General features: G+C 46.4%; 1 protein-coding gene across 8 annotated transcripts in view; it reads right to left on the bottom strand.

Moving 5' to 3' along the window:
* The window catches only part of LOC8032340, a 50161-nt gene that overhangs the window by 14845 nt on the left and 9513 nt on the right, over positions 1-25803 (bottom strand). For 2 of the 8 annotated variants that reach the window (XM_029984666.3, XM_029984669.3), the window contains exons 3-9: positions 25124-25267; positions 23843-23903; positions 19733-19858; positions 18494-18623; positions 15793-16132; positions 5330-5426; positions 2962-3214 (exon numbers count right to left, since the gene is read on the bottom strand). In XM_029984666.3, the coding sequence (XP_029840526.2) occupies positions 2962-3214; positions 5330-5426; positions 15793-16132; positions 18494-18623; positions 19733-19858; positions 23843-23903; positions 25124-25267 (1151 nt within the window). The remainder of the gene's footprint in view (positions 1-2961; positions 3215-5329; positions 5427-15792; positions 16133-18493; positions 18624-19732; positions 19859-23842; positions 23904-25123; positions 25268-25803) is intronic. The other 6 variants (XM_029984668.3, XM_040499407.2, XM_029984667.4 and 3 more) reach the window with 3 other exon arrangements.

Here is a 25803-nt window from a genome sequence, read left to right as displayed (position 1 = left end):
AAGGCAAACCAGAAAATGGCTGCACATTTGGTCATTGTTTTAAAAGTGCTTAAATGCGGTAGCTTTAGGGTGGGTGGTGCTTGCGGTGGTGCCTAGGGCAAAATGACCCTTATGGTAAATTCCACTGGTAGATTCAGAGCGCTTTCCAAAATCCGCGAGGGAGGCAAAATTACACTCTGTGGGACGACCCGCTATAAACTGACGAGGGGAAGATGGACTCGCATTTTTGCAGCTACTCGCCCGAGACAATTGGCCGTCCAAAATGGTCGCTGCTTCAACTTGACAAGCCGACCAATGCCTCAACCGACTTAGCTTTCCGACGACCAGTCACAACGGTCACTGTTCAGCTGCAAAAATAATGGGCGACATAGGCCGGGTGAAAATATCCGTACCACAGAGCCTATGTCACAAATAATGCCGAAGACGTCCGCGTTTGCTCTTGTCACATAGCTTTTGAACGCCTCAAAGTGGTGGGGCACACATAGCGATCGCCATCGGTGAAGTTCAGACTGCTGGTAAGTCTTTAGTAAACACAGAGGTAACATACCATCACTTGCACAGTCGTTGCCTAATCTTTTCTTCTTTTACTTTTCATCGCACGAGAAAACGCCGACGGCACACAGTGTAAAAAGGAAAACAATCAGTGGCCGCAAAATGAACAGGCCTAACCTTACATCTGCCTCCTTCATATTTTCTGTCATTCTTTTCCTCTTTCTTCCCCTCAAGATTACAAATGTCAGAGCTTACAATTTGCCACGCTCCAGTCATGGCTTTGTACCCTTGGTCTACGTGACATAAAAGCATTTGTGCTGTCACGATCCCGCGTAAACAACCGACGGCCCGCCTGGTCCGACGACCTCGCGACCTCGACACGCATGCGCACCGCCGAGTTGAAGAAAACGATGTAGCGCGCTTCTGTCAACTTCTGCCAAGCTCTCTGAAATTCCACGGACCAAGTACGGCGGGATTGGAGGCGTTCCACGGGGCGGGTGCTGCCACAAATCTACGAGTGGAAGATGACCAACCTGAGCCGCATCTGCCAGCAGAATATGCTCGCTCCGAAAGGTGTGCTTTTGGAGTGCTCAGCATCTACGAGTGGAATACACCCTTAGTCTTTCAGTGCCTGAGATGGATGGTGCTCTTACTTCAGGAGGCACCTACAGCAGGGTTTTGCATGGAAACAGACTATGCCGCACCACTGTCACTTTGTGAGCTGCACGTGCTTCCCTTCAGCACCACTTGGATACAAAGTCCTTGCACTGAATTTTCTAAGTCACCGAAAAAGAAGCGTGCTTTCTTGCCCATTCCACTCCTCTTGGTTCCGCACGCTCTTTCTACACCACCTGCCCCTGCTCCTCCTGTTCCTGCGTGCCAGGTTCGTACCGTAGTCAGCTGCGCACTCGGCTTCCCCGTTGGTGGCCGGGGTTCGATCCCTGTTACCCGTTGCCATTTTTTTTCAAGATTGTTTAGTGGTTATGAACTGACCGACCTACACATTTCATATTTATGTGGCTCCTGACGTTGGTTAGCCCTATAAAGCTACCGCTTTAATACTACAAAATAAAAGGATATTTTTGCACAACCATTGCTGACATGCTCAACCAGCTCAATGCTTTTTTTTTCTTTTTCCTTTTAACACAGATTGTGTTTTAGACAGCCTTTCTCATGAAAAAATTGTCATGAACGAGCATCGCAACGACCGCCATAGCAAGCATCATGAACAAGTGACACGCTGGGGAAGCGTTAGGGACATTAAGGTTTTATACAAAGTTCATAAATAAAGCTTGAGTCTTTACAGGAAATGAACCTGGGTCGGTCCGGTGGCAGTCGGATATCATAGGAGCTAGCTATTAGCACAGCTGGTCTGAAAGGACAAATGATCTTTATTTATTTGCCAATGTCCCGGCAAGAGTAGCAGGTTTGGGGTGAAAATAATAAAGAAAAGAACCGAAAATACATAACAAGAAATAAACAAATCAATAAAGAAAAAAAAGAATAAGTAAAAGAAAATATATAAATACGAAAATAAAAATTGAGCAGTCCTGTGTTAATCCATGGTACAGTCACAGCGATAGCTGCAACACGTCACGGCAAAGTCATTGCACGTCGGCGTCGCGTTCACACACCGTGGGGTGCGTGATCTTTTACGCGGGTTTGGCAACGTCGACGACGGACGCCCTACGTCGCCAACAACGAAAGCAACCCCGACTGCTACGTCAACAACGGGTGTCACTTCCAGTGGTGGGAGGAGCCCGCAACAGCTATCGCCGTGAAACCTAACACAAACCAGACGCGGAGTGTGGTTTGTGCGGGACACAGTCTGCGCTCCCCGGACTTTGTCCGCACCTTCGAGCCTGTATCATTTTTTATTTGGGGCCACAGACAGTCCGAGGGGAGTGTCTTTTTCCCCCCGCCTTTTTACCCCCTTTCGCTGCCCGCAGCCCAAGCTGGAGGCACTACGGGTTCGCCCTACGATTCGCCTTGCACAGCCTCAGAGCACGCAAACCGGTCAAGGGAGCAACAATGGCGGCATTCGGGTGTTCGATGCATCGAATGTCAGGGGTGATGCAGTTTGATACAGACACACGAGGCTCCTGGATATTCAAGGGGATGTCTGGACTGTTCGAAATAGACAATAATTAAAAATACCCGGATTCTATGTAAGTGGGCTCTACTATACACAATGGACCATAGTACTGGATTTTCCACGTCGTGATGTTTCACATGTCCACGCCATGCAGTGTCATGGTGGGGACCAGTTATTTTAAGTCTTAACATGCCTTCAGCCTCATCATTCGTTGAGCTACCTACGTAGATTGGAGCAATTGGCTCCCCTAAACACTTTGCAGGAATGTAAACTACTTGCTGGATTATTTTATAGTGTTTAAAACGAGGCAAACGCTCGGTTGTTTGTTCCTTATCAGGACAGAGGAAAAAAGACTGTGTGTGTCCTAAGCCCACCTTGTAGAAGCGTCCCACGTCGATGCCCGAACCGTCTTCCGCACCGTCTCCCTTGCACTGAGGCGATGACGGTCCAACGGAGGTGGTAACGATGAGCACCTTGCGACAGCGGCCACGAAAGGCCCTGCCCGCCGCCCCCCTGGTGGCCATCTTGGTGGTCCCGGGTTCGGGAAGCCTCTTGGGAAGCGCCCCGCCGACGGCGCCCCTCGTCTGCGCGTCGCTCCCTCGTGGAAACGACACCTGGGCCGCACTGCTGGCGGAACAACCCCCGAGGACACGTACGGTGAAAAACGGCACTAAAAAGCCAGAGTTAACAGGAACATGCAACACAGACCGGGATGCACGTCTCCTTCTACCCGTTTACAGCACAGTTTTAACGCAGAATGCGTCATTATTCTGCTGGTCTTGGGTTTTCGTGCTGCTTTAATGCAGAATCTGTTTTACAATTGGTTTAGTCTGGAGCATCACCAAACCCCCGATTCCTTAATCTGACGCTCTACCTTTGCACCAGCAGAGGGGCTCAGACGAGTACCCTCGAGGCCCATTCGCGTTTGCGACTGAGCAGACGCACGACTAGCAGGCAACGAAGCTCTCAGGAGCCGCCATCGATTCCGTCCATCTCACCACAATACGGGTTTGCATTTTGCTGCTCACATCTTTTTTTACAGCGGAGCTGTTAGGGCTAGTTTCTCCAGGATCGTGTCCGGTACCAAAGAAATGTCGACACCCGTGGTCGACACGACACTCTGGTTGCCGCCGTCGCTCATAGGTGGCGGTAGCTGTTCAGAGTGTTGTGTTTGCCGATTGTCTGTTTGCCGCCGTCGCTCATAAATCGTGGCAACCTTTCCAGCCACGGCAACCAGACAACTGGTTGCTGCCGTCGCTCATAGATGGCGGCAACATTTCTTCTGAGGAAGAAGAGCGGGAACGGAAGGAGCAGCGAATTGCGCGCGCATGGTTCCGCAACCGCCGCGAAGCCGCTATCGCCTAAAGTTCCACTGCGTCGAGAGCTTCAGATTCTCTTGCAAACGAAGAGCAGATTGCTTGCCTGGAAAGCCACTGCCGAGAACAGAAGCTACAGCTCTGCTGCTCTTCTTTCTTCACCAGAGTGGAAAGGCTGAAAGTTTTGTCGCACGGCTACTCACTCGTTTCATTGGCCGTAAGAAATAACTGGCGTTTTGGACCGAATGCTTTGGAACCGTACAAAGAAGGCACAATAGCTGCATCGACATGCACTCGCATGAGCTTGCGTAGCTGTTGGTCAAAAGTGGCACAGATATGCTGCCAGGCCAAGGTCTTTTCCAGGCGCTCGTTCAAATATTGTGTTGCTTGTCACGAAGAAATGGGTACTCTTTAACAGCGCTGACCAGAGCTTCAAATGCAGAGACTTCTGTGGCCGCTACCACAAGCCGGGGTCTTGGGCAGCACGTTGGTGACATCTCCCAGAAATACACCGCAATGCCGGGTGTAAACAAACCCAACGTGCCAAGCGTCACAAATGAGGCATTACCGACTTGCTCGGCCACTCGGCGACTGGGCAACCAGTCTGAAATTGATTGGCCAGCCACTGCTCCAAACTGGTCGCTTGTACCGTCGTACAAACCATCGTAAAATGCTCACGCACGATTGCTGTGACTTGCAAGTGTGAACGCTCATTTACGGCGGCTATGTACACACCGCAAGTCTTTCAGCACAAACATGCCAACGCCTTTTTTTCTGTTTTTCTCTCAGTATTGAAGGACTGTAATCGAAACTACTATAATTATGAAAAATGCTCACCTGGAAAACTAACCTCAGTGTAAGTTTTGATACCTGCCAGTACCCTTTCAAACTAAAATGCAAGAAAGTGCCGAAGTTGTGTTCGCACTAACAGTGTTTTGCAAAGTACTTGTATTGCCGTTAAAACATCTGTCAATTCAATGTCGGGACTGGTCACGTGGCGCAACGTGATCATAATCACTATAGGTTACATGAAGTCAAGTGACGTGATGCCGTGCTGTCATGCAACGCCATTCAACATTAACACTGAATGAAAGACGAAGCTGCGGAGAGAGAGCTTAACTACTGTCGTAACCACTGTAGCCCAGATTCATTAATTTTGACACACTTTCATCAACGAGATGGGTCAAACTCGTGCCGTTCTTTCACAAACCGCAGCGGCACACCACGAGGTAGAAGAAAAGAAGGACTCTCGTCCCATGTTTTTAAAAATAAAACAGTTCACAAGAGGATGCCCAACCCACCAGATGTCTATGTACAACCACCTCTACTGCACCCACCCCACCCCGCTTCCAAACCCTCGAAAGTCCCAACGCAGCCAGGCGACCACCCGAGTGGCCGGTCCAGCATCAGCCATAAAGGTGCTCACCCTTGCCTGTGTCTCCAGAGCCTCGAAGCCTCCTTCTGGCTGGTGCCGGACGAGGGGGACACCAGGAGCTGGGGAAGCGTCCGGCCCACCTTCTCTCCTGCGGACACGTGGAAAGGGGCCCTCCAGTCAGACGAGCAGACCGTTTGAGCATTGGAAACTTGTTCATCAACAAAAATAGGGCAAGGCCTCTATATAGAAGTAGCTGGAGCCACGCAAAAGGCTACGCTTCAGAGCACAGGTTCCGAAAATTTTCGGTATTGAGGAGCACCCATCTTTCTTAAAATTGACCGCAGGGGAACCCCTCCCTCACTCTTGTCATTGATGCAATAAAGTGGTACAGAAGCCCACAAAACTTGTAAAACAATAGTAGAAATCACTAGGGAGTGTTCGATGGACAGTAGTCGATTGATGGACGGCTCGGATTGGCTAAAGTCTCGCTTCAACTGGAAGAATGTTTTACTTGGGGGCAGGGACGGTTGAGAAAATCTGGGAGCTTGGTGAACCCTCGAGGGTACTCTACGCTAAAGTCACTGGATCTTGGGAAAGTAGCACCAAGCTCCTCGTTTGGTTGCCACTTTGGTTCGTGGAACGAACAGTTTCTTCTTGGCCAGTTCATTCTTGGTGAGCCGATCTAAATTAGTTGCAAGAAGTTGCTTTAGAACGGTATGTATTAAAATTGTGTTATCCACACACCGGCAGAAAAAGCGCACATTTTCGCACTGCCACCACAAGCTTGACGGCATTGAAAAATAATTTTTAAAGCGATAGGTTTACAGGCAACACTATGCAGAGATTTCGACTACGTGGGCTGTCGTCGCCGCACGCACGAAGGGAAAAATATTTTTTTTTCCTTTTGGCACAAGGAGGGAAATCGAGTCTTCCCATCGGCCGTGTCGCTCGAACAGAGCGGAGAGGGCAGCCCTGGCGTCCCGCCAAGAATGGCGCGATGGAGGGAAAATCTTCGTGTCGTCTGCTTCAAAGTTCAAACAGTTTTCTCCAAACATTCCCCCCGTTATGCGAAATCCCACTTTGGCGGTGTCCAGTTGCTTCGCGTAATGTTGGATGGTTCTAGAAACTTCCACCATGCTCACCGACTTACTTCACGGATCACTGGTGGCAGTCGTCAGTGGCATTCATGACGGCTATGAGAATTAACCACGTCGCACCTACATACTCGAGTATGTGGCAACACCCCTCCACCCGTATGGCCTGACTATGCTACAGCTATGGCTTTCATCTCTTCGCACAATATGGGCAAAAAATATTACTTTTGTTTTTAAATATGCAAGAGGGAAAATATCACTGTAAGAGATCCGAGAAGATAAGCTTGATTGATAAGTTGACTGCGTGCCCGGTGCCAAGGACACTTTTATTGGCAAGGAACACTTTCAGCACAATCTTCACGTTACTGGTTCAGGACGGCCTTTTCGAAGATTTTAAAGAACCTAAATGGTGATTGCCATGACTACAGAGACGGTTAGCCAATCAAGGTTTTGGTCGTCTGTATGTTAGTATCTGTTTGTGTCCTGCCAGAAAGCAGAGAAGGCAATGGCACTACTTTCCCAGGATCCAGTGATCTTACTCTGAGCAACCCCCGGGTTCCTAGGAGCCCACTTTGAGAACCCATGCATCCTTAACAAAGAGCAACAACACTCGTTTTCCTCCCTGTTTAAGGGGCAACGCGGGTCTTCGGAGCCAAAAACTGCAGTCTTTTGAAAATGGCGATGGCTGTTCTTCTGAATCTACCAGACTTCTAATTTCATAGATGAATAATTGAGCTGTAAATCAATTTATAATGTCTATGCGGGCTGAATGTAATGTGCGTTGAAGCTGACTCTAAAACACTGTTTTCACAAAATAATTTTTGGACTTGTCGAAAATTTGCAGGAGGGATATCCCAGCATCTAGAGCAGATGGAAATATAGCCTCTACTGAAATGTGTAGCTAAATATGTGAAGCATACAATGTTGCAGGCATGTAGCCAGGGGGGAGGCCCATGGGGCCTGGGCCCCCCCAGAATCTTCTATGTTGCTGGGACCTTCTCTCCCCTTCTCCCTCATACAGTGTTTTGTCATAAGCGGGCCCCCCCCCGAAACAAAATCCTGGCTACGTGCCTGCAATGTTGAGAGCAGATTTTTTTAATACAAGTCTAGAAAATTTTCTATTTGATCTTTTGTTTTATTACTTGTTAGCCACGCATTGAGCACTGAACTTCAATGTGAGGTAAAATCACTAATATTGGGTTTATCTTAAAAATACTTCCAACATTCTATTCTCTACACTTCATAGTATCCAGCCATCTGTTAAAAAGGATATTCTGTAGAGCAGTTTTTTCCCTATCGTTCCTCCAAACAAAGGCAGGCAAGTTTTAATTATCTTGAGGACAATTCTGCTGACTGAGAAAATTACCAGATATATGAAATCGGCACGAAAAAACTCAACAGGCTTGTGCAGTTTCATTCGGTTTGGTCATAAGATAAGAAAAAAAAGCTCCAAGACCAGTGTTCCCCCTTAAGCCGCCACAATGTCCATTCGTCCATTCACATCATGCGTCATTTATGTGCCAGCAGCTAGTGGGCTTTAGGTGCCCACAGCCCCACTGGCACCCTTTGTGACAGTTACCGTTCTGAAATTAGAATTTTTGGTGGCACATTCGACGTTAGGAGATTGTCGCAGTACTGCTTGCTCTGCAGCGAACAGTTTGAGAAAGGACGACGAAAAGCGCTTCTTGTGTCTTCCGTCGGGCACGTCGACAAAGGCTGGCGACTAATAGCAACACCGACTATAAGCGCCAACATGGCTGAGGTGCTCTTACTCCAAAGCACAGATTTCAATTAGTGACTCTAAAAGTAGCTAAGTCCCCCAACTAAGCAATGCTTCAAAGTAACAACACTTCAGCCATCTTGCAGCCAGTTATCTGATGATGAATCTGAAATCGCGGCAGGCACTTTTCCGTCCTTCTGAAAGGGCGAAGCAATCCACGATGAAGCAAAACAATATCGCACGAGCTTTCCAACACCGCGCCTAGAGCCAAAAAAATCATATTTTCAGATTGCGACCGTCGCCAATTGTGCCTGCTCTGTGCGAGACAACAAAATGGCACCACCCAGTTGACAATCAGGGAATGAAGCACTCGCACTCTAGCCGTAGATTATTCAGTGGCTCCAGAAGTAGTCATCAGAGTCAACTATCATTAATCTGGGAAGTGCTTTCCATGGCTAGAGCCTAGAACTCTTCCTCTTCATTTCTTCTTCTTCCAGACAGTTGTCAAAAGAGCTAGAATGGCCGACAGCTTGCCGACGTGCCCGATGCTATTGCAGCAGAGCAGCAGTGTCGTGACTTGTTAGAAATGGAGATGCATCGCCATCTCCATTTCACACTGTCGCTGGCTGCGGATACCGCCGTGTTAGTGTGCCACCAAAAACGGTCAACTCCCGTTTGCTAATGCCGCTCAAATGAATAGCCACTGTCACAGCCACCAATGCAATAGTTAAGACCCTCAATGTAATAGTTGAGATTTGTTTTTGTATGAGGAAAGGCCTCCTCAATTGCTAAAAAAAATGTCACAAAATATAGAATAAAGTAATTTTACTAGTATTGTGGGAATATCTGAGTTGTTATAGTAGTCTCATCTACAATGTTATTCGATATTCGCTTCAAAACAAGCTGCAACATTTATATTTTTCGACATGTTGATCCCAGCAAGATAGCCCCGTAGAGCGAACTTCCCACCGAGCACCGGTGCACCGCGGGGAAGCAACACCCACGGAGCTCTCCTCCGCGGGTGTGGCTTCTTCGCAGTACACCGGTGCTCTGCAAGAAGCGCACTCAACGGGGCTGATTCGTCGCAATTAACACTTCGAAAAGTACAAACATTGCAGCCGCATGCTTAGGAGGAAAGCTCATTTCCAAAGTGGGGTGGATACACGCACACGCCCGATGTATTTAAAAAAAAAACAGAAACTTAGTGAATGTTAATATCTACTTTGCAGTAAAATTTTCAATATTAAACTGGCATGCATGCCTGACAACGTGTGTTAATCCTTTGACTGAAGAAAATATATAGGAAAACTATATAGTATATAGGAAAACTAATGTCTACATTCTCTTAATTAGGTATAGCTGGGCATCTCTTTAGGTTTAATTTTATGTCAATTGTGTTGTTTACTTGCCATCCCAATGTAAATAAGCACTGGACTTTTGGGGCACACAGTTAATAAATACAGTTAGATTAAATTTAACTTATCTTAGAAATGAACAAGTTGAAGCTTGGCAATACCTTCACAAGTTGAGCTGGGCTTCAGTTTAAGCATGTTGAAATAGTCAAAGGCTTACAGAAACTATTCGATATTCAATTCAAAAAGGCTCGAGGTACACGTAAGCAATTCTTACAAGTTGTGAATGCGAAAGCATGCACGTCATTCTTCCGCTACCTTATTTCGTCTGCAGTGTATTTGCACCGACGGCAGAGCATGCCCTCTCCTCGCCGCTCTGACCTTGGACATTGTGTTATCGGCGCACTGACAGACACGCAGTGCCATGAAGTGGCGGTTGTTGAAACTGATGAGCAGCGGCCAATGCGAGCCTTGTCGACGCACGCCAGCCAATGGGACCTAAGCCGAAATCCATCAGCTTTACTCTGCTCCTTTGGGATCAGGGAAACTAGGTGCCGTTTGGCTAGGCTTTTCGTGTGGTTTCATAGCAAGGAGCTGGCTTCACTAGAAGAAAGAATTTAAGATGCTGTTTGGCATGGCTTCAAAGCTGGTGACGTTGGATCGCTCCATGGGACCAGGTAATGCTTTCGTATTAAAATATTTGTCCGAAACCACTATTCGCTTTGAATTCGCTACAAACTCAAAATCCATTATTTGCACATGCCTAAATTTTACAGAAATATGCTCAACAGGACAAACTGCATAGAAAAAAGATCTCGTCTGGTTTCCACATTCAATATCCTACTACTTAAAAGAGCTAGGTAATATCTGATCTAGCTTCACACCTCCAATCCAATGTTTGAATTAAACCACAGACATGTGCACTGGCTTTCACCTCTTAAAATATATGCATCTCTTTTCCCAGACAGCCACTATTTTGTACCTATAGCTAGTTACATACGCTCTCCATTTGCCTCTGGCTTAAAGTGAGAGAAAACAAAAATCTAGCCCTTAATCACTTTCTTGCTCCTATTCATACTCAAACTTGTTGGAGTGCTCGTTGAAACAAGTTTGAGCAAATTCGAGATAAAACTCAATCGAACACACTCATACTAAAACAAGTATGAGCATGTTTGAGCTTAAATAAAAACCTTTCAAGTACAGTGTAGACCGCATATAACGTATGTCGCGGGAGTCGCGAAAATCCGCACTATAAGCGGTACCGCGTAATAACCAAAACATAAATTTTTCAGGCCAAAATACATGCCATGAGACAACTTACCTTTTTAGAAGAATTTATTTTATGTTAGATGAAAAATAAAGCTTAGTTTGAGGAAAGTCTTTATTTTACCAGACTAGTACACTTCTCTCTCAAGTGTGTCACACATTTCTGAAGAAATTAGCGACTTTTGCCTGCCGCAGCCTTTTAACGGCGTCGCGGGTTGCGGACGGACGTTGCGAGCGTTCAGGACTGCTAACCCTAATCACTTTTCTCCGGTGATGAAAACGTATTAAACTTCGCATCCTTTATACGGTACGCGCCAGTAATACCTTCAACTTGAGCACAGGCATGAAATGTTCAAAATAAGAAATCCGGGCGATGTTCGAAAACACAAATGCTTAGAAAGCACCACTGTAGTCCAAGTAAACAAACACGACGACACGGGCGTTTCTGCCGTCTTGAGAGTGCCGCCACAACATCGCCGCACGAGTAGGTGGATCTTCTCTTCTAGTACGTGCTGGGTTATCATAGCGACACACAACGAAAATTCAGTCAAGGATAGCGCTTTTACGCGGAAAGATGAGCATCCACCACGCCGTTAAAGTGAACTAGAACGCCGTCTACGTCAACGATCACAACCAACGCCATGTTTGCGGATAGAAGCAGCCGACCCGCGACCGGCATGCAACGCGCGCGAACACTTCTCCTCGACCTGCGATAGGTCTGTCGTTGCGGTTGTTTTCAACGACACGTGCGTACGTCCCTCCTTCGCTATGGCAACTGAAGCCTCTCTCTTCGCTTCTCCCAGCTTCTTCGAGCAACCTCCTTGCCCCGAGAGTGCCGCTTGCGGCTCGCGCCGTTATCTAGTGTCGCACAGGGAAGCGTGCTCGCTGCCCCGGTTGTTCCGGAAGCCGCACTATAACCGGTATTTCCCTTCGCGTGCCTACATTTTAAGCGGTATGTAATTACATGGAGTTCTATGGAAGGCAAACCGGTGGTTTAAAAAAGCCGCGTTATACCCGCTCCTGCACTATAAGCGGTTACGTTGTAAGTGGTCTACACTGTATTAACTTTTATTAACCCAAAAACTGATCATGAGATTCTAATGGAAATTAATGCTAATATCCAAATACTGCTACAGCGCACTAATGGTTTAGAGGAAAAGTTGGAAAACTTGACCACGAGGGTGACGTCGAGTGAAGACCGTATGACGGCCCGGGCTGAGGAACTTCAAACGCATATTCAAGCCCTGGAGAACAAGATAGATGAACTGAAAAATAGAGAACAAAGGAACAACTTGGTGATACATGGTCTGACGGAGAGTCCGCAGGAAAGTTTGTCCTCGTTAAATACTACGGTAGTCAAGGAAATATTCGAAAAACATTTGGAGGTATCGATAACAAGTATAGAGCGGATCCACCGTCTCGTAAAGCACAAAGAAGGTTCATGACGCCCCGTCATACTTAGACTTATGGACTACCGGGAAAAAGAGCTGATACTTCAAAATGCTAAAAAATTAAAAGGCACAAATATATACATTGGTGAAGATTTTTCATACCGTGTTCGCTCAGTCAGGAGACTTCTTTGGAACAGCTCACGAGCCAACAGGGAAAGGAGGGAAAAGGTGTATTTGTCATATGATAAGCTGAAGATAAATGGTGAAGTGTACATATGGGATGACCAGAAAAATGACAAAGTGAAACAAGTACAAACTTCCAGCCGGCGCCTTACTCCCTGCGCATGACACAAAGAGGAAGAAAAGAAGAACTAAGACTGGTATCCCTAAATGCACGAAGCTTAGTTAACAAAACTGACCAACTAGAAGCTTTAATTTATTGCTATGACCCGCATGTTTTTCTGATAACCGAAACCTGGCTTAATGATAATATTCTTGATAACGAAGTCGTACCGCCAAACTATAGGTTACTTCGCAGGGATAGGTGCGGCAGAGGTGGAGGAGTAGCTATAGCAATAAAAGACAACTTGGTGTTTCAATCCATGGAGCATGTTGGTGACAGTGAAAGTGTGTGGTGCAAGTTGGATTTCTTCGGAACTTGGATAACTGTTGGAACGGTATATAAAAAGGCAGGATCATCCTCTGAGGACTTAGATAAAATCTTGGATTACTTGATCACAAACACTAATAGTCGAAGTAAATTGATAATTGGAGGAGATTTTAACGCTCCGGACGTCATTTGGTCGGATGATGGTGTGGCTGTCCAGGGCACGAGGATGTCCGACTCGCTTCTACAATTGGCTTTCAGTCGCGGTCTACGTCAAGTTGTTACGGAACCTACGCGTGTTACTGACACTACATGTTCGCTACTCAATCTTTTGTTTGTTAGTAATCATTTCGATGGTTGTGAGGTTTCTGTTCATGACGGAATATCTGACCATAAGTTAGTATTTTTAAAATGTGATATTTCTGTTACTAAGTCTAAACACTATGAAAAGAAGATGTACTATGATTTTGGTAGGGCAAATGATGAATCCGTTATTGACTATCTTGAGCAGTGCCTCGATAACTTCAATCAGCGGACTGAGGTAAATGAAATGTAACTAAGCTTCAAGTGTATAGTGGGCCATTGTCTTGCTTATTTTATTCCAAAAAAGACAAAAAAGATAAAACGCCGAAACCCGTGGATAACACGGGAAATTCTGCACGTCAAACGGAAGCTGAAAAGGCTTCGGAAGCGTCGATCTGATTATGTAAATCAGCAGGCGAGGCAACTAAAAAGCTTAATAAAATTGGCTAAAGAAACATACCATACAAGGACGTTACCTGAATGTTAGCTATCTAACCCCGAAAAGTTCTGGCGTCACCTATCTCCTACAAAAAGTGGTATTAAACAGATATCTATTGACGGCAGCCTGGTGAGTGACAAGGCAATAATAGCAGTTAAGTTCAATCAGTTTTTCCAGTCTGTATTTACAAGAGAATCATGTAAGAACATCATTATTCCTCCCGCAGATGACATGACCAGTTTTATATCTGAGGAGGGTGTTGTTGCACTACTACTTTCACTCAATGAAAAAAAATCCCCGGGACCAGATGCTTTGCCGAATGCCTTCTTTAAAAGATATGTAGAATGGGTGGCCAAATACCTTGTACGAATATTTTCTGTATCAATCAAGGATGCTGCATTACCGAATGACTGGCTAGTCGCTAGGGTTGTCCCTATAAAGAAATCTGGCAGAAGTGACTCAATTGATAATTACCGTCCTATCTCCATGACTTGCACGGCCTGTAAATTACTATAACATATCATAACCAAACAACTCGTTTCTTTCTTAGAAATGCATAATGTTCTAAACCCCAACCAACATGGTTTCCGCAGTGGCCTGTCAACGGTAACCCAGTTGATTGAATTTTACCATGAATTAGCCACTTACGTTAACAACCGTACGCAGGTTGATGCAGTTTTCATCGACCTGTCGAAGGCGTTCGACCGGGTACCTCACCGCAGACTGATTAAGAGATTAATAGACCTCGGAGTTCCCTTTTCTTTGACTAGGTGGATCAATGCATATCTTTCAAACCGTCAACAATTTGTGGATATAAATGGTAGTTACTCAGGGCTGTTAGATGTTCATTCTGGGGTGCCCCAAGGTTCTGTCTTAGGGCCCCTACTTTTTTTAACTTACGTTAACAGTTTGTTCCCATCCAATGAAGGTGTCCCAATTAACCTAAGAATGTTTGCCGACGACTGCGTCATTTACAGTCCCTTTGTTGAAATACAAGACCAGATAAAAGTGAGTGAAGCGCTGGCTAACATTGCGTCTTGGTGTCGTGAAAATAACATGAAGATTAATATTAGCAAAACTCAGTACATGCATATAACAACAAAAAGAACTGTCTTAAACTTTAGCTATGAGGTTGCTGGCGTAGTATTGACTGAAGTAGACAGTTACAAATATTTAGGAGTGATTTTGTCTTCTGACCTCGGGTGGAAAAAGCATGTGGAGTATGTTAAAAAGCGGGCAACTAACAAATTGTGGTACCTGAAGAGAACGCTGGGTAAAACTCCCCCTTCCGTTAAAATTCTTGCGTATAAGACAATTATTAGACCTGTGTTAGAATACGCGTCTGCAGTGTGGAGCCCATGGCAGAGCTCTCTGGTCAGAGAACTCTAAGATATTCAATCGCTAGCTGTACGTATAGTTTTTTCAGATTTCAGACGAACTACGTCTGTGACCGAACTTAAAAGGGAAGCCAATATAAGCCCTCTGTCAAACAGAAGAGAGAGCCAACGGTTGAAGCTGTTCTTTCAGATTTTCAAGAACTGTATAAAAATTGATGGCTCCCTTTACTTAAAACCAAAATGTTTTTACTCTGAACGCTTGCATCACTCAAAGACCGTAGCCCCTATTAAAGCTTGAATAAATAGCTATAAACAATCTTTTTTTGTGCATACAATTGATTTGTGGAACAGCCTTCCCGGTGATGTCGATATTGATGCACTCTGTTCTTTCGAAAAAGCCGTAGATAATATTTTTCAGTGCTAAGATTGCTTTTATTGCTCTTAAGATATTATTTTTACTGTCTTTATTTTTTATTACTGCTGTTACATTTACTGATATACTGTTATTGTTATTACTAGTATTACATTTGGTTACTGTATTAATTCTCTTCTTTCGAATATGTCGTAGATATTATTTTTCGGTGCTAAGATTGCTTTTTGTTTAGAACTGTTGTGTTTATAATGTGCATGTGTGACACTGTATCACCCCACTCCTGCCTTGGCCCTATATTGGGCTGGCAGTATTGATAAATAAATAAATAACTAAATAAATAACTTGTACTCGTACAAGCATTCTCGAACAAATCTCAAGCCGAGCAGAAAGTGAAAAAGTCTTGACCGTACCAGATAGAATCCGAATTGTGGCTCCAGCAAAGGACCACAAGTCAGATTCGGAATGAGTATGAGTGGTTCCGACCGATATAAAAGTGCAATTAAACCCCTCGTAGTCAAAACGATTACGGGCAAGTTCGAACTCAAACCTGCTCAAGTATACTCTCCCCCCCTCGACGAATATCCTCACACTCATACTCCGTCAAGTGGAAGTTGAAAAGATCCGGACCGTACCGGACAGAATCCGGCTCGTGGCTCCGGCAGACGGCCTGTGGGGCAGCACCGTCTCTGGCTCCGGATCAATCCAGCAGTTGCCGCAGGGTTCGCGCCAGAGCTGCCTTCTCGTAGTTGGGACGGACTCCAGGGACGGCAGGAGTTCACGTACCTCCCCTCTGGCCGCATCTCCGGCCGCCAAGGGTTCGGGCCTGAACTCGAGTTCCGGCACTTCTTTGAGCTGGGGATCCGGTAGCACCGGCCCAGTGTCTAATAGGGGTTCGGGTTCAGAAACCGGCTCCGGCGCTGGGACGGAGCTCACTTCCGGCTCTGGTTTCTCGGGCGACTCGGCTCGGCCCTCCTGCGAGCGAATCAAGGCACCGGTTAAAGGGGCAGTCAAGTGGTTTTTGAGTTCGTGTTTTGATAATGACAGCTGAATTTAGACGCCTTAAGTATCCCTAAAAACCAAAAAGTATAGTCATACGGTGATTATTTCTTTAATAAAAATGTAATTGAAGGCCGCCAAACCTCGGATCCATCCGAAAACGAAACCACTCTCATTGGTCGTCGCACGCTTATCAAAAGGATCTCGGGCCAATGGCGTTGGACGACGTTCCGTCGCGCAGTGATCCCGAGGTAGCCGCATCGGCCGAACCTCTTTGTCATTCGAGCTTCGATCATGGCGGAGTTCTATACGCTCGAGGACCTGACGCCGTTAGAGGTTGAAGTTCTTCGGCGGACAGCCGACCTGGGGATGATTTCCTATGACGCCACTCCGACGTGCGATGTGGACGATAGCAGCGCTTCGGAGTCATGTGCGGGTTCCGAGGACGACGAAACGCAGACCTTTTCGGGCGTTCTTCGATTTGCGGTTGGGGCAAGTCGTAACCAAACCAACATTTGACATCGCAGCGTTACCTCTGGTACGTGATGTCAAACGATGTCGCCACGTTGACTTTCGCCTCGGGAGAACGGGGGGAAGGCTGGTTCAGACATGTGCAACGAGAGCGTACCTACGACTGCGTCCGTTGCAACCGGAACGACCGCACTCCGCCGCGCGTACACACACCTGCAACCACTACAACAAGCGCAGCGGGTCGTCAGCACGGCGACCGCTTCTGTACGCCGCCGTCAGCAGTGTCAGCGGCCCCTCTAAAAAAGGGGACGCACTGCTACTCAATGCCGTAACAGAATATAGACAGACAGTTTTCTAGTCTAAAGCTTTATTATTTTTTCTTGATAGGCTTGCAGGGTACAGCGAATGAAAAAAATAAAATAAAAAGATGCAGCGCCGTCTTGGACGATCACGACTCTAATACACGACATTGCAATAGAACAAATATCGCCACACGCCTTTTCTACGATTATAAAAGACAATGTAATCTTAGCAGCGATATAGCAACGTAGAAATATGATTTCGTGATCAGATAGACGTTGCGAGCGTTCAGGATTGCTAACCCTAATCATTTTTCTCCGGTGATGAAAACGCGTGAAAATTCGTATCCTTTATACGGTACGCGCCAGTAATACCTTGAACTTGAGCACACGCATGAAATGCGCCAAATCAGAAATCCGGGCGATGTTCGAGGACAGAAATGCTTAGAAAGCACCACTGTAGTCGAAGTAAACAAACACGACGGCACGGGCGTTTCTGCTATCTTGAGAGTGCCGCCACGACATCGCCGCACGAGTAGGTGGATGCTCCCTTCTAGTACGTGCTGGGTTATCATAGCCAAACACGACGAAAATTCACAGTCAAGGATAGCGCTTTTACGCGGAACGATGAGCTTTCACCAGGCCGTCCATTCCGACGATCACCACCGACGCCACGTTTGCGGATAGAAGGAGCCGGCCGGCCTGCAACGCGCGGAGATACGTGCGCTTCCGCGCATCCCTGGGGAACGGGAAATTCACCTCCCGCGGAGGAAGGCAAATAGAAAACGTAGTCCCTTGTTTGTGAAACGATAATTGCGCTATCGCGTATTCTAAACTAGAAATATTTTACGTCTTGTGAAATTATCATGCACAACATATTTAAATGAACTGAAAATTGTTTTTTTAGCGAAACTTTAAAAAGACCGCCAAAATTTTCAAACATACGATAATTTCATTGGTCCTCGCAAGTACAGAAAAGAGTCCGCACGTATTTTATTCCTGCGTGATTAATAGGCGTTTCTGCCTTCTAAAACTGAAGATACTCATTCACTGACACTTCCTTAACACCATCGCACCAAAAAGTAGCTTCTCCAAAAACCGCTTGAGTGTCCCTTTAAGGGAACATTGACAAGGCACCTCAAAGTAATTGTGCTGTGTGCATGCTTGGATGGTGGGAACTTAGCCCTAATTAGCACCTTTTGTCTCGACTGTAGATGAGGAGTTTAGACGGTGCAGTAGCACCGCTAGCATAACGCTATAGTTTTACACTACAAGACGCCAGTATAACGCTCATCCAGATCGAATCGGGCAAAGGCAGGGATTGAACCCGGAATCCCCGGGTCCTGCCATTCAAGCTTTCGCTCCCCGTGCCACACGCTGCAGCACATGAACGCACTTCCCCTGACATGGCACCTGTGCGTGCTCATATTTTCACAGACACAGACGCTAGAACAAGCGCCTCTCCATCGACTTACTTTTCCCACAAAATGCTTTATGTCGCATAAAAGGACGGCGCACAAAAGCACCCAACGCAGAGGGAGGGAGAGAGATACGAGACTTTTCCCACCTTCCTGAGCCGACAGGACCTGAGCTTCTGCTGCAGCAGCTCGACCTTGTGCCTCGTCACCAGGTTCTCCCGGTGGCGCCGGCTCTCCGATGCGCTGTCCTCGTCACTCATCTCCCGCGTAGAGTGGGCACTGCTTGCCCGGAAACCAAGACGGAAAGGAACGAAGGTTTCTAAGATGATCAGAGTCGTTTGTGCGAGTGCAAGGGTGTCATAAAAAGAAAAAAAAACTGTGACGGCGATGGCTGTTATTGCGCGTAGTAACACCCAATTTTATGCATATCCACTCTTTACTCGCTCGATCACACACAACACAACCTTGCAGTCACCAAAGCATGTAAGAAAGGGAGCGTGCCACACACGTACGAGTCAATGTTCCTGCCCGAGACTAAATCGAGACCGTTAGTTACCATTTCAAGTGCTGCATTGCTTTACAACTGAAAATACAAGCAAATAGAGTTTTATGGCAAGGAAGGTGTAGCGGCATCCCCCAGCGACCGTAAAAGTAAAGGACACTACCACCTGGCAAGAGCCTCATGGGATGGTGCACGCGCGGGCACACATGAAACAGAGTTTACTGTCCGGCGCAATGCCGACGTTTCAAATGCAGCTGGGAAGTTCCAGTGACAGCTCGCTGTAAAAACTACGCCTTCTCTCTGACTGCCTTTAAAGGAGACGTAATGCATTAGTATTTTGATGCATACGTTGGTGAATTTATTATTTGTTTATTCAACTTTGGTAATGGCATGGGCCCTCTCTGTGCACTCTTCAGCGTGCCCCGAGTTGAGCTCACGTTAGTGCAACGTCGCGTGACCTCGCGTTGCGATGTTGGGGTCACGTGACACAACGTCACGCCGCGTTGCATCAATTACACACCCATTCGGGTCTTCCCGCTAAATTCGGCCATAGAGCCGACAGAGAGCAAGCCTATGGACAACGGAGGCTCGCCTGCAACAGCGAATGTTAGAACAGTAGGCTTAAGAAGTTGTATGCACATTACTCACACACACGGTGCAGAAAAGGCCACAAAAAGCTTCATCCCACATTACTTCACAGTCCATCCATTCTCTACTCAGGCGTTCCAAAATCTTGTAACTATCCCTAGTCTGTGCCAACAACTGTTTGATACTAGAGCAAATTAAGGGACACCCCGAAAACAATGTTCTGAAATCAATGTTCACTTTCTACCCTCGTAAAGAACCGATGCATTCCCCTCTCGTTTTTGCAAGCATCTGGACCCACCTGAGTGATCCCGTGGAAGACCTGGAGCCTCCATCCACCAGCGTGTACAGGTGCACCTGGTCGCCGTCTCGCATCACCACCATCCGCACAGCTCTCAGCCGGGGAGCATTAAGGCCAAGCTCTTCCCTGTATGCACAACGCCTCCATTACAACTCCAAACCCCAAGCCCGCTGCAACTTTTCCTTGTGCCAAGTTTCCTCGTCCATGGTCAAGTTTAAATTTCTTCAAATTGGGGGGTAGGGGGGGGGGGGGGGGGTCATTTCTTCAAAGATTAATTTTTTCACGCAGATTTGGTGTTTCCTGGCACCGATTCTCAGCGTCCGACAAAAGAAACGGTGCGCTTATTGGGGTGTACGTTGCAAACGGGACACGGGCACTCAGCCCCCACAGAACACGTGTGTGAACTAAATACTTGAACAAATGCGTAGCAAACTGCTGGGCAATTGCATCACACGTGAAACATGAGGCGTCTGCACTCTCAGAGCTCTTCATCGGTTAGTTTAGAGACTCACTCAATAATGCGTGGCGTGTACACCCTACAGCGATTCCTGGAATTTAGGTACCGGAGCTGACCCTGGTTTTAAAAACATGTGACAGGGCGTCGAGTTGGCATGTACTGAATGCAGGGCGGATGTCCCGCAAGGTTTGTCCATCAAACAGCACCTCAACCCACGACAATCTGTCGCAACATGCTGAAAAGATGCTTGCTTAGTAATCTAAATGGCTGGGTTCAATTCCCGCCTGGTGCTAACGCTTTTTACTGCAATGGCCTCTTCCCCCTACTCAAGATGGTGGCCGCATCCGAAATAGGCGGTGCGACGTCATAACCTGGCTCGGCCAATCGGCTAAGTTAATTGGCAGCTTCGCTTTTTGCTTCAAAAATTTCTATACCCTCCCCCGACGAGAAAAAGCACATTTCACGTGGAAACATCTTGGTACCAACAACCAAACGACTTAAAGGGTGCGGTTCCCGAAGTGAAAAGGCAGCCTTGCAGGCAGCTTACTGCAGGCAGTGCTTTGGGTTAAGAAAAAAACAAAGCTGTAGCTAAAGATATCTTCCCGTGAAGCATGCGTTTTTCTTTAAGGACAACTCTAATTAAGGGCTTTTCAGCCTTCCCCAAGTTTGACGAAACTTGAAACAAGGGTTCACTTTTGGGGCTCATCGGTGTACACCTAAAACGAGGAACTCCAGTCGTAGCAATAACAGAAACAACTTTGCGAGGCTGCAGTGGGACCACGGCCAATTCCTATTGAGGGGAGACCCTAATCTTGAAACGCAAAATTGCAAAAAATATATATATATTTTTGAAAATTTTTTTTTTTTTATTTATAACTTACAAACCACATGTATTGTAAGTGCTACACACAGAAAGTGCACACTATATAGTTACATTGAATCAAAGTTTCAATTTGAAAGCATGTTTTGAAAAGCTTTTCCGTTTTCATCAGAATTCACTTTTTTGTCACAACACAAAGTTTTGCCGTAATGAAAGGTCGAGACATACCACTTACCGAGCAGATTTTTCCGCTGAAGAAAGGCGGGGGCACAATACAGCAGTGGCGTCAGCGCGGTGACGATGGGCACTCGTCGACCAATCGCAAGCTGCCTATTGTGGAGAGGCGACTTGTGATTGGCCGACGTGCTTGGAGAGGCGGCTCGTGATTGGCCGATGAGCGCCCATTGTCACCACGCTGACATCGCTGCTGGGTTCAGAAAGTGGTGTGTCCCGACCTTTCATCATGCTTTTAATAAAGAAATCGGCCCCGCACGATTGTAATTCTTGGATTTTTAGGATGCTTAGGGCCTGTAGAATCAGATACGACAAAGAACAGACGATCGCAAAATCCACTTTAGTGCACCCTTTAATGCAAACGACAACACGAGGAGACCACCTCACACAGCAATGCCCGCCTCCGTAAAGCCTGCTAGCAAGATGGTGGCTGCACCGGCCAATGTTTGCTATAGTCGGGTATGAATAACCACAGCCCGACTACCGCCAGCCAGTGTTCCTCCGCAATGAACAAATAGACCGGTACCAGGATGCACGTCCTGCTGAAGTGGGGATCGATGCGTACTGCTTGCCCGCAAGGACAAGACAGGCTGGGCACAAAAAATCCCTCACTTGTTGTAATAGGCCTAGAAATAGAGTGATCGCCCCTGCGTGCCCTAGGCCATGCCAACCTCTTTCTTTTTCACAAGCCCATGAGGGATGCAACTCGTCATGGCTACTGCCTTTCCTGGTTGGTCCGCAAAGCGAATTAACGCCGTGGCTAGTACAGAATGATGTTTATTTGACACATTCTTAACTTGTATCCAACTATAGCAGAGCACAAGGTGAGGGCGTGGTTCAATGAGCACACAGCTCGTCCTCGGCACACATTAAATATTTTATGCAGCATTCAGAAGGTGGCACCGATAGGTCTGCGAGCCAAGTGTCTTCCCAGCAATGTCCCTACAGCATTATTAACCAGTCGCTCCATTTCACTCAATGTTTCATGTAGCCATGACTGATGTGGATGTAAAAACACTGCAACAATGTAAGAACACGACGGTCTCAAAACACAGGCCCAACTCGAAAAAGCAAACCTACGGTTTTCACCAGCCAACACCCAATGCAGCTAGTTCTGGCAAAAAGCATTTACATATCAATCTTTACCCTCTGTCGTAAATTAAAATATAATTAAGATGTGGTCCTGCTGCTGGGTGCTGCAGGGTTGGCTCAACAAGTCCCCGTCTTGTGCCAGACCTTTGCGAATATGTATCTATTATTTCACCACCACAGAAAGTTCCCTTTCCCGTACACAAGCTTAACAATGAATGCGAGTTGAAAGCCATTTTTTGCAGAAGAGAAATTTGCACACATGAACTGTTTTAGTCTGACGAAGTTGCGACCACCGTAAAAGTCCGTAAGGATGCCCTTCCCAGAGAGATCGCCCATCCCGTTTTTCTGGCTAAATATTTGTAACATGAAAATTCAGAACATTGCCTACCCTCCGATTTCCGTCAAACGTCCCGAAATGTCCGACAGGAATCGCATCAACAGGATTCCCGCGTTTTTGTCTGCAATCCGTGCGCGTTATACGTTGTATCAATTCCCGTAACACGAGAGTTGTTCCCGCGGGTATATTTCATCGTGAAATGCGCTTCTGCTGCATCTGCTCTTTGCGGTATTTGTTCCCATGACACGCCAGTTTGTAGCGGATTTCCGCTTTTTTGTCCATGATCTGCGCACACGTTGTCGGTTCCCATGACAGGCAAACTTGTAGCGGGTTCCCGCACGTTTATTGCACCATGAAACTTGAATCTGCTGCATCCGCTACCTGCGGTATGCGTTTCCGTGAGGTCCGAGTTTTCTCACCGTGAAACAAAAATCTGCTGCGTCCGTAAACTGCAGTATCCCTTCCCGTGACAGAGGAGTTCGTAGCGAATTCCCGCGTGTTTATCGCATTGTGAAACGAGAATTTGCCGTGTCCGCGCTCCGCGGTTTCAGTTCCCGTGTCACGTGGTTTGTAGAGGGTGCTCTGGCGTTTATCAAAAAGTTTTTATGAAGTTTTGTTGTCATATTCCATAGAGATAGCCCACCACATGTTTTTCACCATTTCTCTCTTCATTTTGGGTGGGCGTGCTTACAGAATTGTACGGTAGACTTGCGAGCTCTGCGACACGTTCAAGTCAAAGCATCCCCGTCACCATTTAGATCTATGCCTCTGTAATCTCGTTCACGTTTTTGTTGTACTGAAGATTTTAGACAGTCATAGTGGTGGTTCTTATCAATATTGCAAAGCAGGTCTTGGGGCTACATTTAAGTGCTGCATGGGCAGTGCCCCTTTTAGCATTTTCCCAATACTTTCCCTTCAATTGTGCAGGCACTAACAACGAGGCTAGGGATGCCCTCTCCTTCCATCATTCTCGCAAGATCTATTCGCACGCCATATGTGGAAGAAGCAAGAGAAGACATTGGAGTCAACAACGAGGCAGCTCGTGACGATGAAGTTTTGAATTTGAATGCACGAAAGAGTCTGGGCAGAACAGAAACCAGATCCTTTGAGGCAAAAGTGTCGCTCCAGGCAGCATAGTGACAGAGGCCAGAGAAAGACAGGCATGCTTACTGTTTGGCATCTAGGTACTTGGCGACATCGAAGAGTGAGGGCCGCTCCTCTGCCGAGGCTGCTTAATAAAAGAGGGAGAAAAAGGGCATCTTCAAATGACAGTTCTGTATCTACAGCAACCGACGGCTTAAGAAACGTCGGGTGTGGCTGTTCCTGCCGCTTGCTTAGTGACTTGCTCTTGGTCATTCTTATCGGCCGTGACCTCACTGGCTGAGGAGCAATAACGAGATGATCAGGAAAGGCCACGCCCTGCATTTGTTAAGTCGCGAGTGACTATAGTCATGGTAGGACGACGCTGCTTCTATGAGGTGTGCTCAAGATGTTATCTACCGATACACGAGAGGCAGTCTTGAAAGGAAAGATGTCCCGCTGTGCGATTTACTATGAACTCAACTTCCCCATTCATGGACCGCAAATTCCTTCTCTGGCAATAACTCTGCTTTTGAGTTTCTGGTTGAAAAAGGACATATGTATTCAATTTAGTCACCAGAGAATCACTTTCACGGAAGGATAAAAAAATTGTCTCGATTGACGTGGTTTTCTGCTTATCAGGTGCCGTATATATTACCATTGCGAGTTTAAGGGGAAGGCATAAAGTTCACGTTGTGCCTGAACAAACTCCTGCTTTGGAACGTGCAAATTCTGGAGTTGGAACACTGCTCAAGCTGCATTCACGCAGCTTTTTCTCTGGCCTCCCATTCACCACATGTATCTGTGGTGAAGAATAAAGTTATTATTATTATTAAAGAATATAAACTAGCTTTTCCCTCCGAGCTTAGTAGCATTTGGGGTAAAGAACACATCAAACACTTTTTGCATCTCAGGTATTCATACATCTCTTCATTTAATTTAAATTGCATGCATTTCAATAACTCCCCTTTCACATATTATACAGTCCAAAACTTAGTGGACACGTAAATTCACACTGTGCACTTGGACGGCGCCGTTAAGACAACACGTGACCCTGACTGCAGCTCTTCCATAATGAGCATGTATTAAAGCACTTGGAAAATACTTTTACAAAAAATGCACGACTGCGAGCAGTTCTTTTTTTTTTTTAATAAGTTTTTTTGTTACCCGTTGGAGTACGGCAGGCACATAAAATTTAAACGTGTAACACACGCATGTAACATGTGTCCAATCAGCATGATGCACGGCGGCCCTCTCATGTAGGTGGTGTCACCACGACAGAGTGAATGACAATGAGCACAAGAGAGTGAGAATTAGAGGGAGAGAGAGAGAGTGAAAGAAGCGAGAGAGAGGAAGAGAGAGACGACGCACCTTTGCGAGTGTTGATGGGGCCTCCCCGCATGCCTAGGACCAGCTTGAGGGTCGCACCATCCGTGATATTGCAGTCGTGCAGGGAGGATTCGTCCGGTAGTTCCTGGCACTGCCAGATCAGGTGCTGCTGGGACACCGGGATGCCTGGCGGAAGAAACGCCACCGTGCAGCGACTCAAGATCTGTCGAGCCACGTCTCCGCATCTCGGCCAAAGCACGGCACATTTCCAAATTGTTGTCATCGTTCGACGTACTCCCTACGAAAAATGGTACTCCCGAGACGAGTTGGGCACGAATTCAACAAACTGCTCGAGTACATGAAACTGCATAGAATGTTGCATGTGTTTCAAGGCTTTTTTTTTAATTATGATTGTGTAGCAATTGTATAATATTTATTTATTTGAATAAATAAAACAATGCTACCATAAATATATTGCCTCACTTTGTTGTATTGAACTGTGTTTTGCCTGTATGCATTTCTTTTCTGTAAATATCCTTTCACATAAATTTGTCTTTGTTTTGTTATCTATGCCACTGCTACCAAATGTAAGGATGGGAAGGCCGAGGGCTCGTCAAGCTGCATCATGCAGCTTTTTTCCTCCTTCTCCCTCCGTCATAGACTTTTTGACAAAAAATAAAAACAAATTCTTATTATTAAAATGTTGCAAAACTAACCACAAT

Source organism: Ixodes scapularis, unplaced genomic scaffold (assembly GCF_016920785.2).
Source record: "Ixodes scapularis isolate PalLabHiFi unplaced genomic scaffold, ASM1692078v2 PGA_scaffold3__209_contigs__length_174095766, whole genome shotgun sequence".
Classification (NCBI taxonomy): domain Eukaryota; kingdom Metazoa; phylum Arthropoda; class Arachnida; order Ixodida; family Ixodidae; genus Ixodes; species Ixodes scapularis.
The sequence above is the reverse complement of the archived record's forward strand: the minus strand, read 5'-3'. Positions and strand labels throughout refer to the sequence as shown.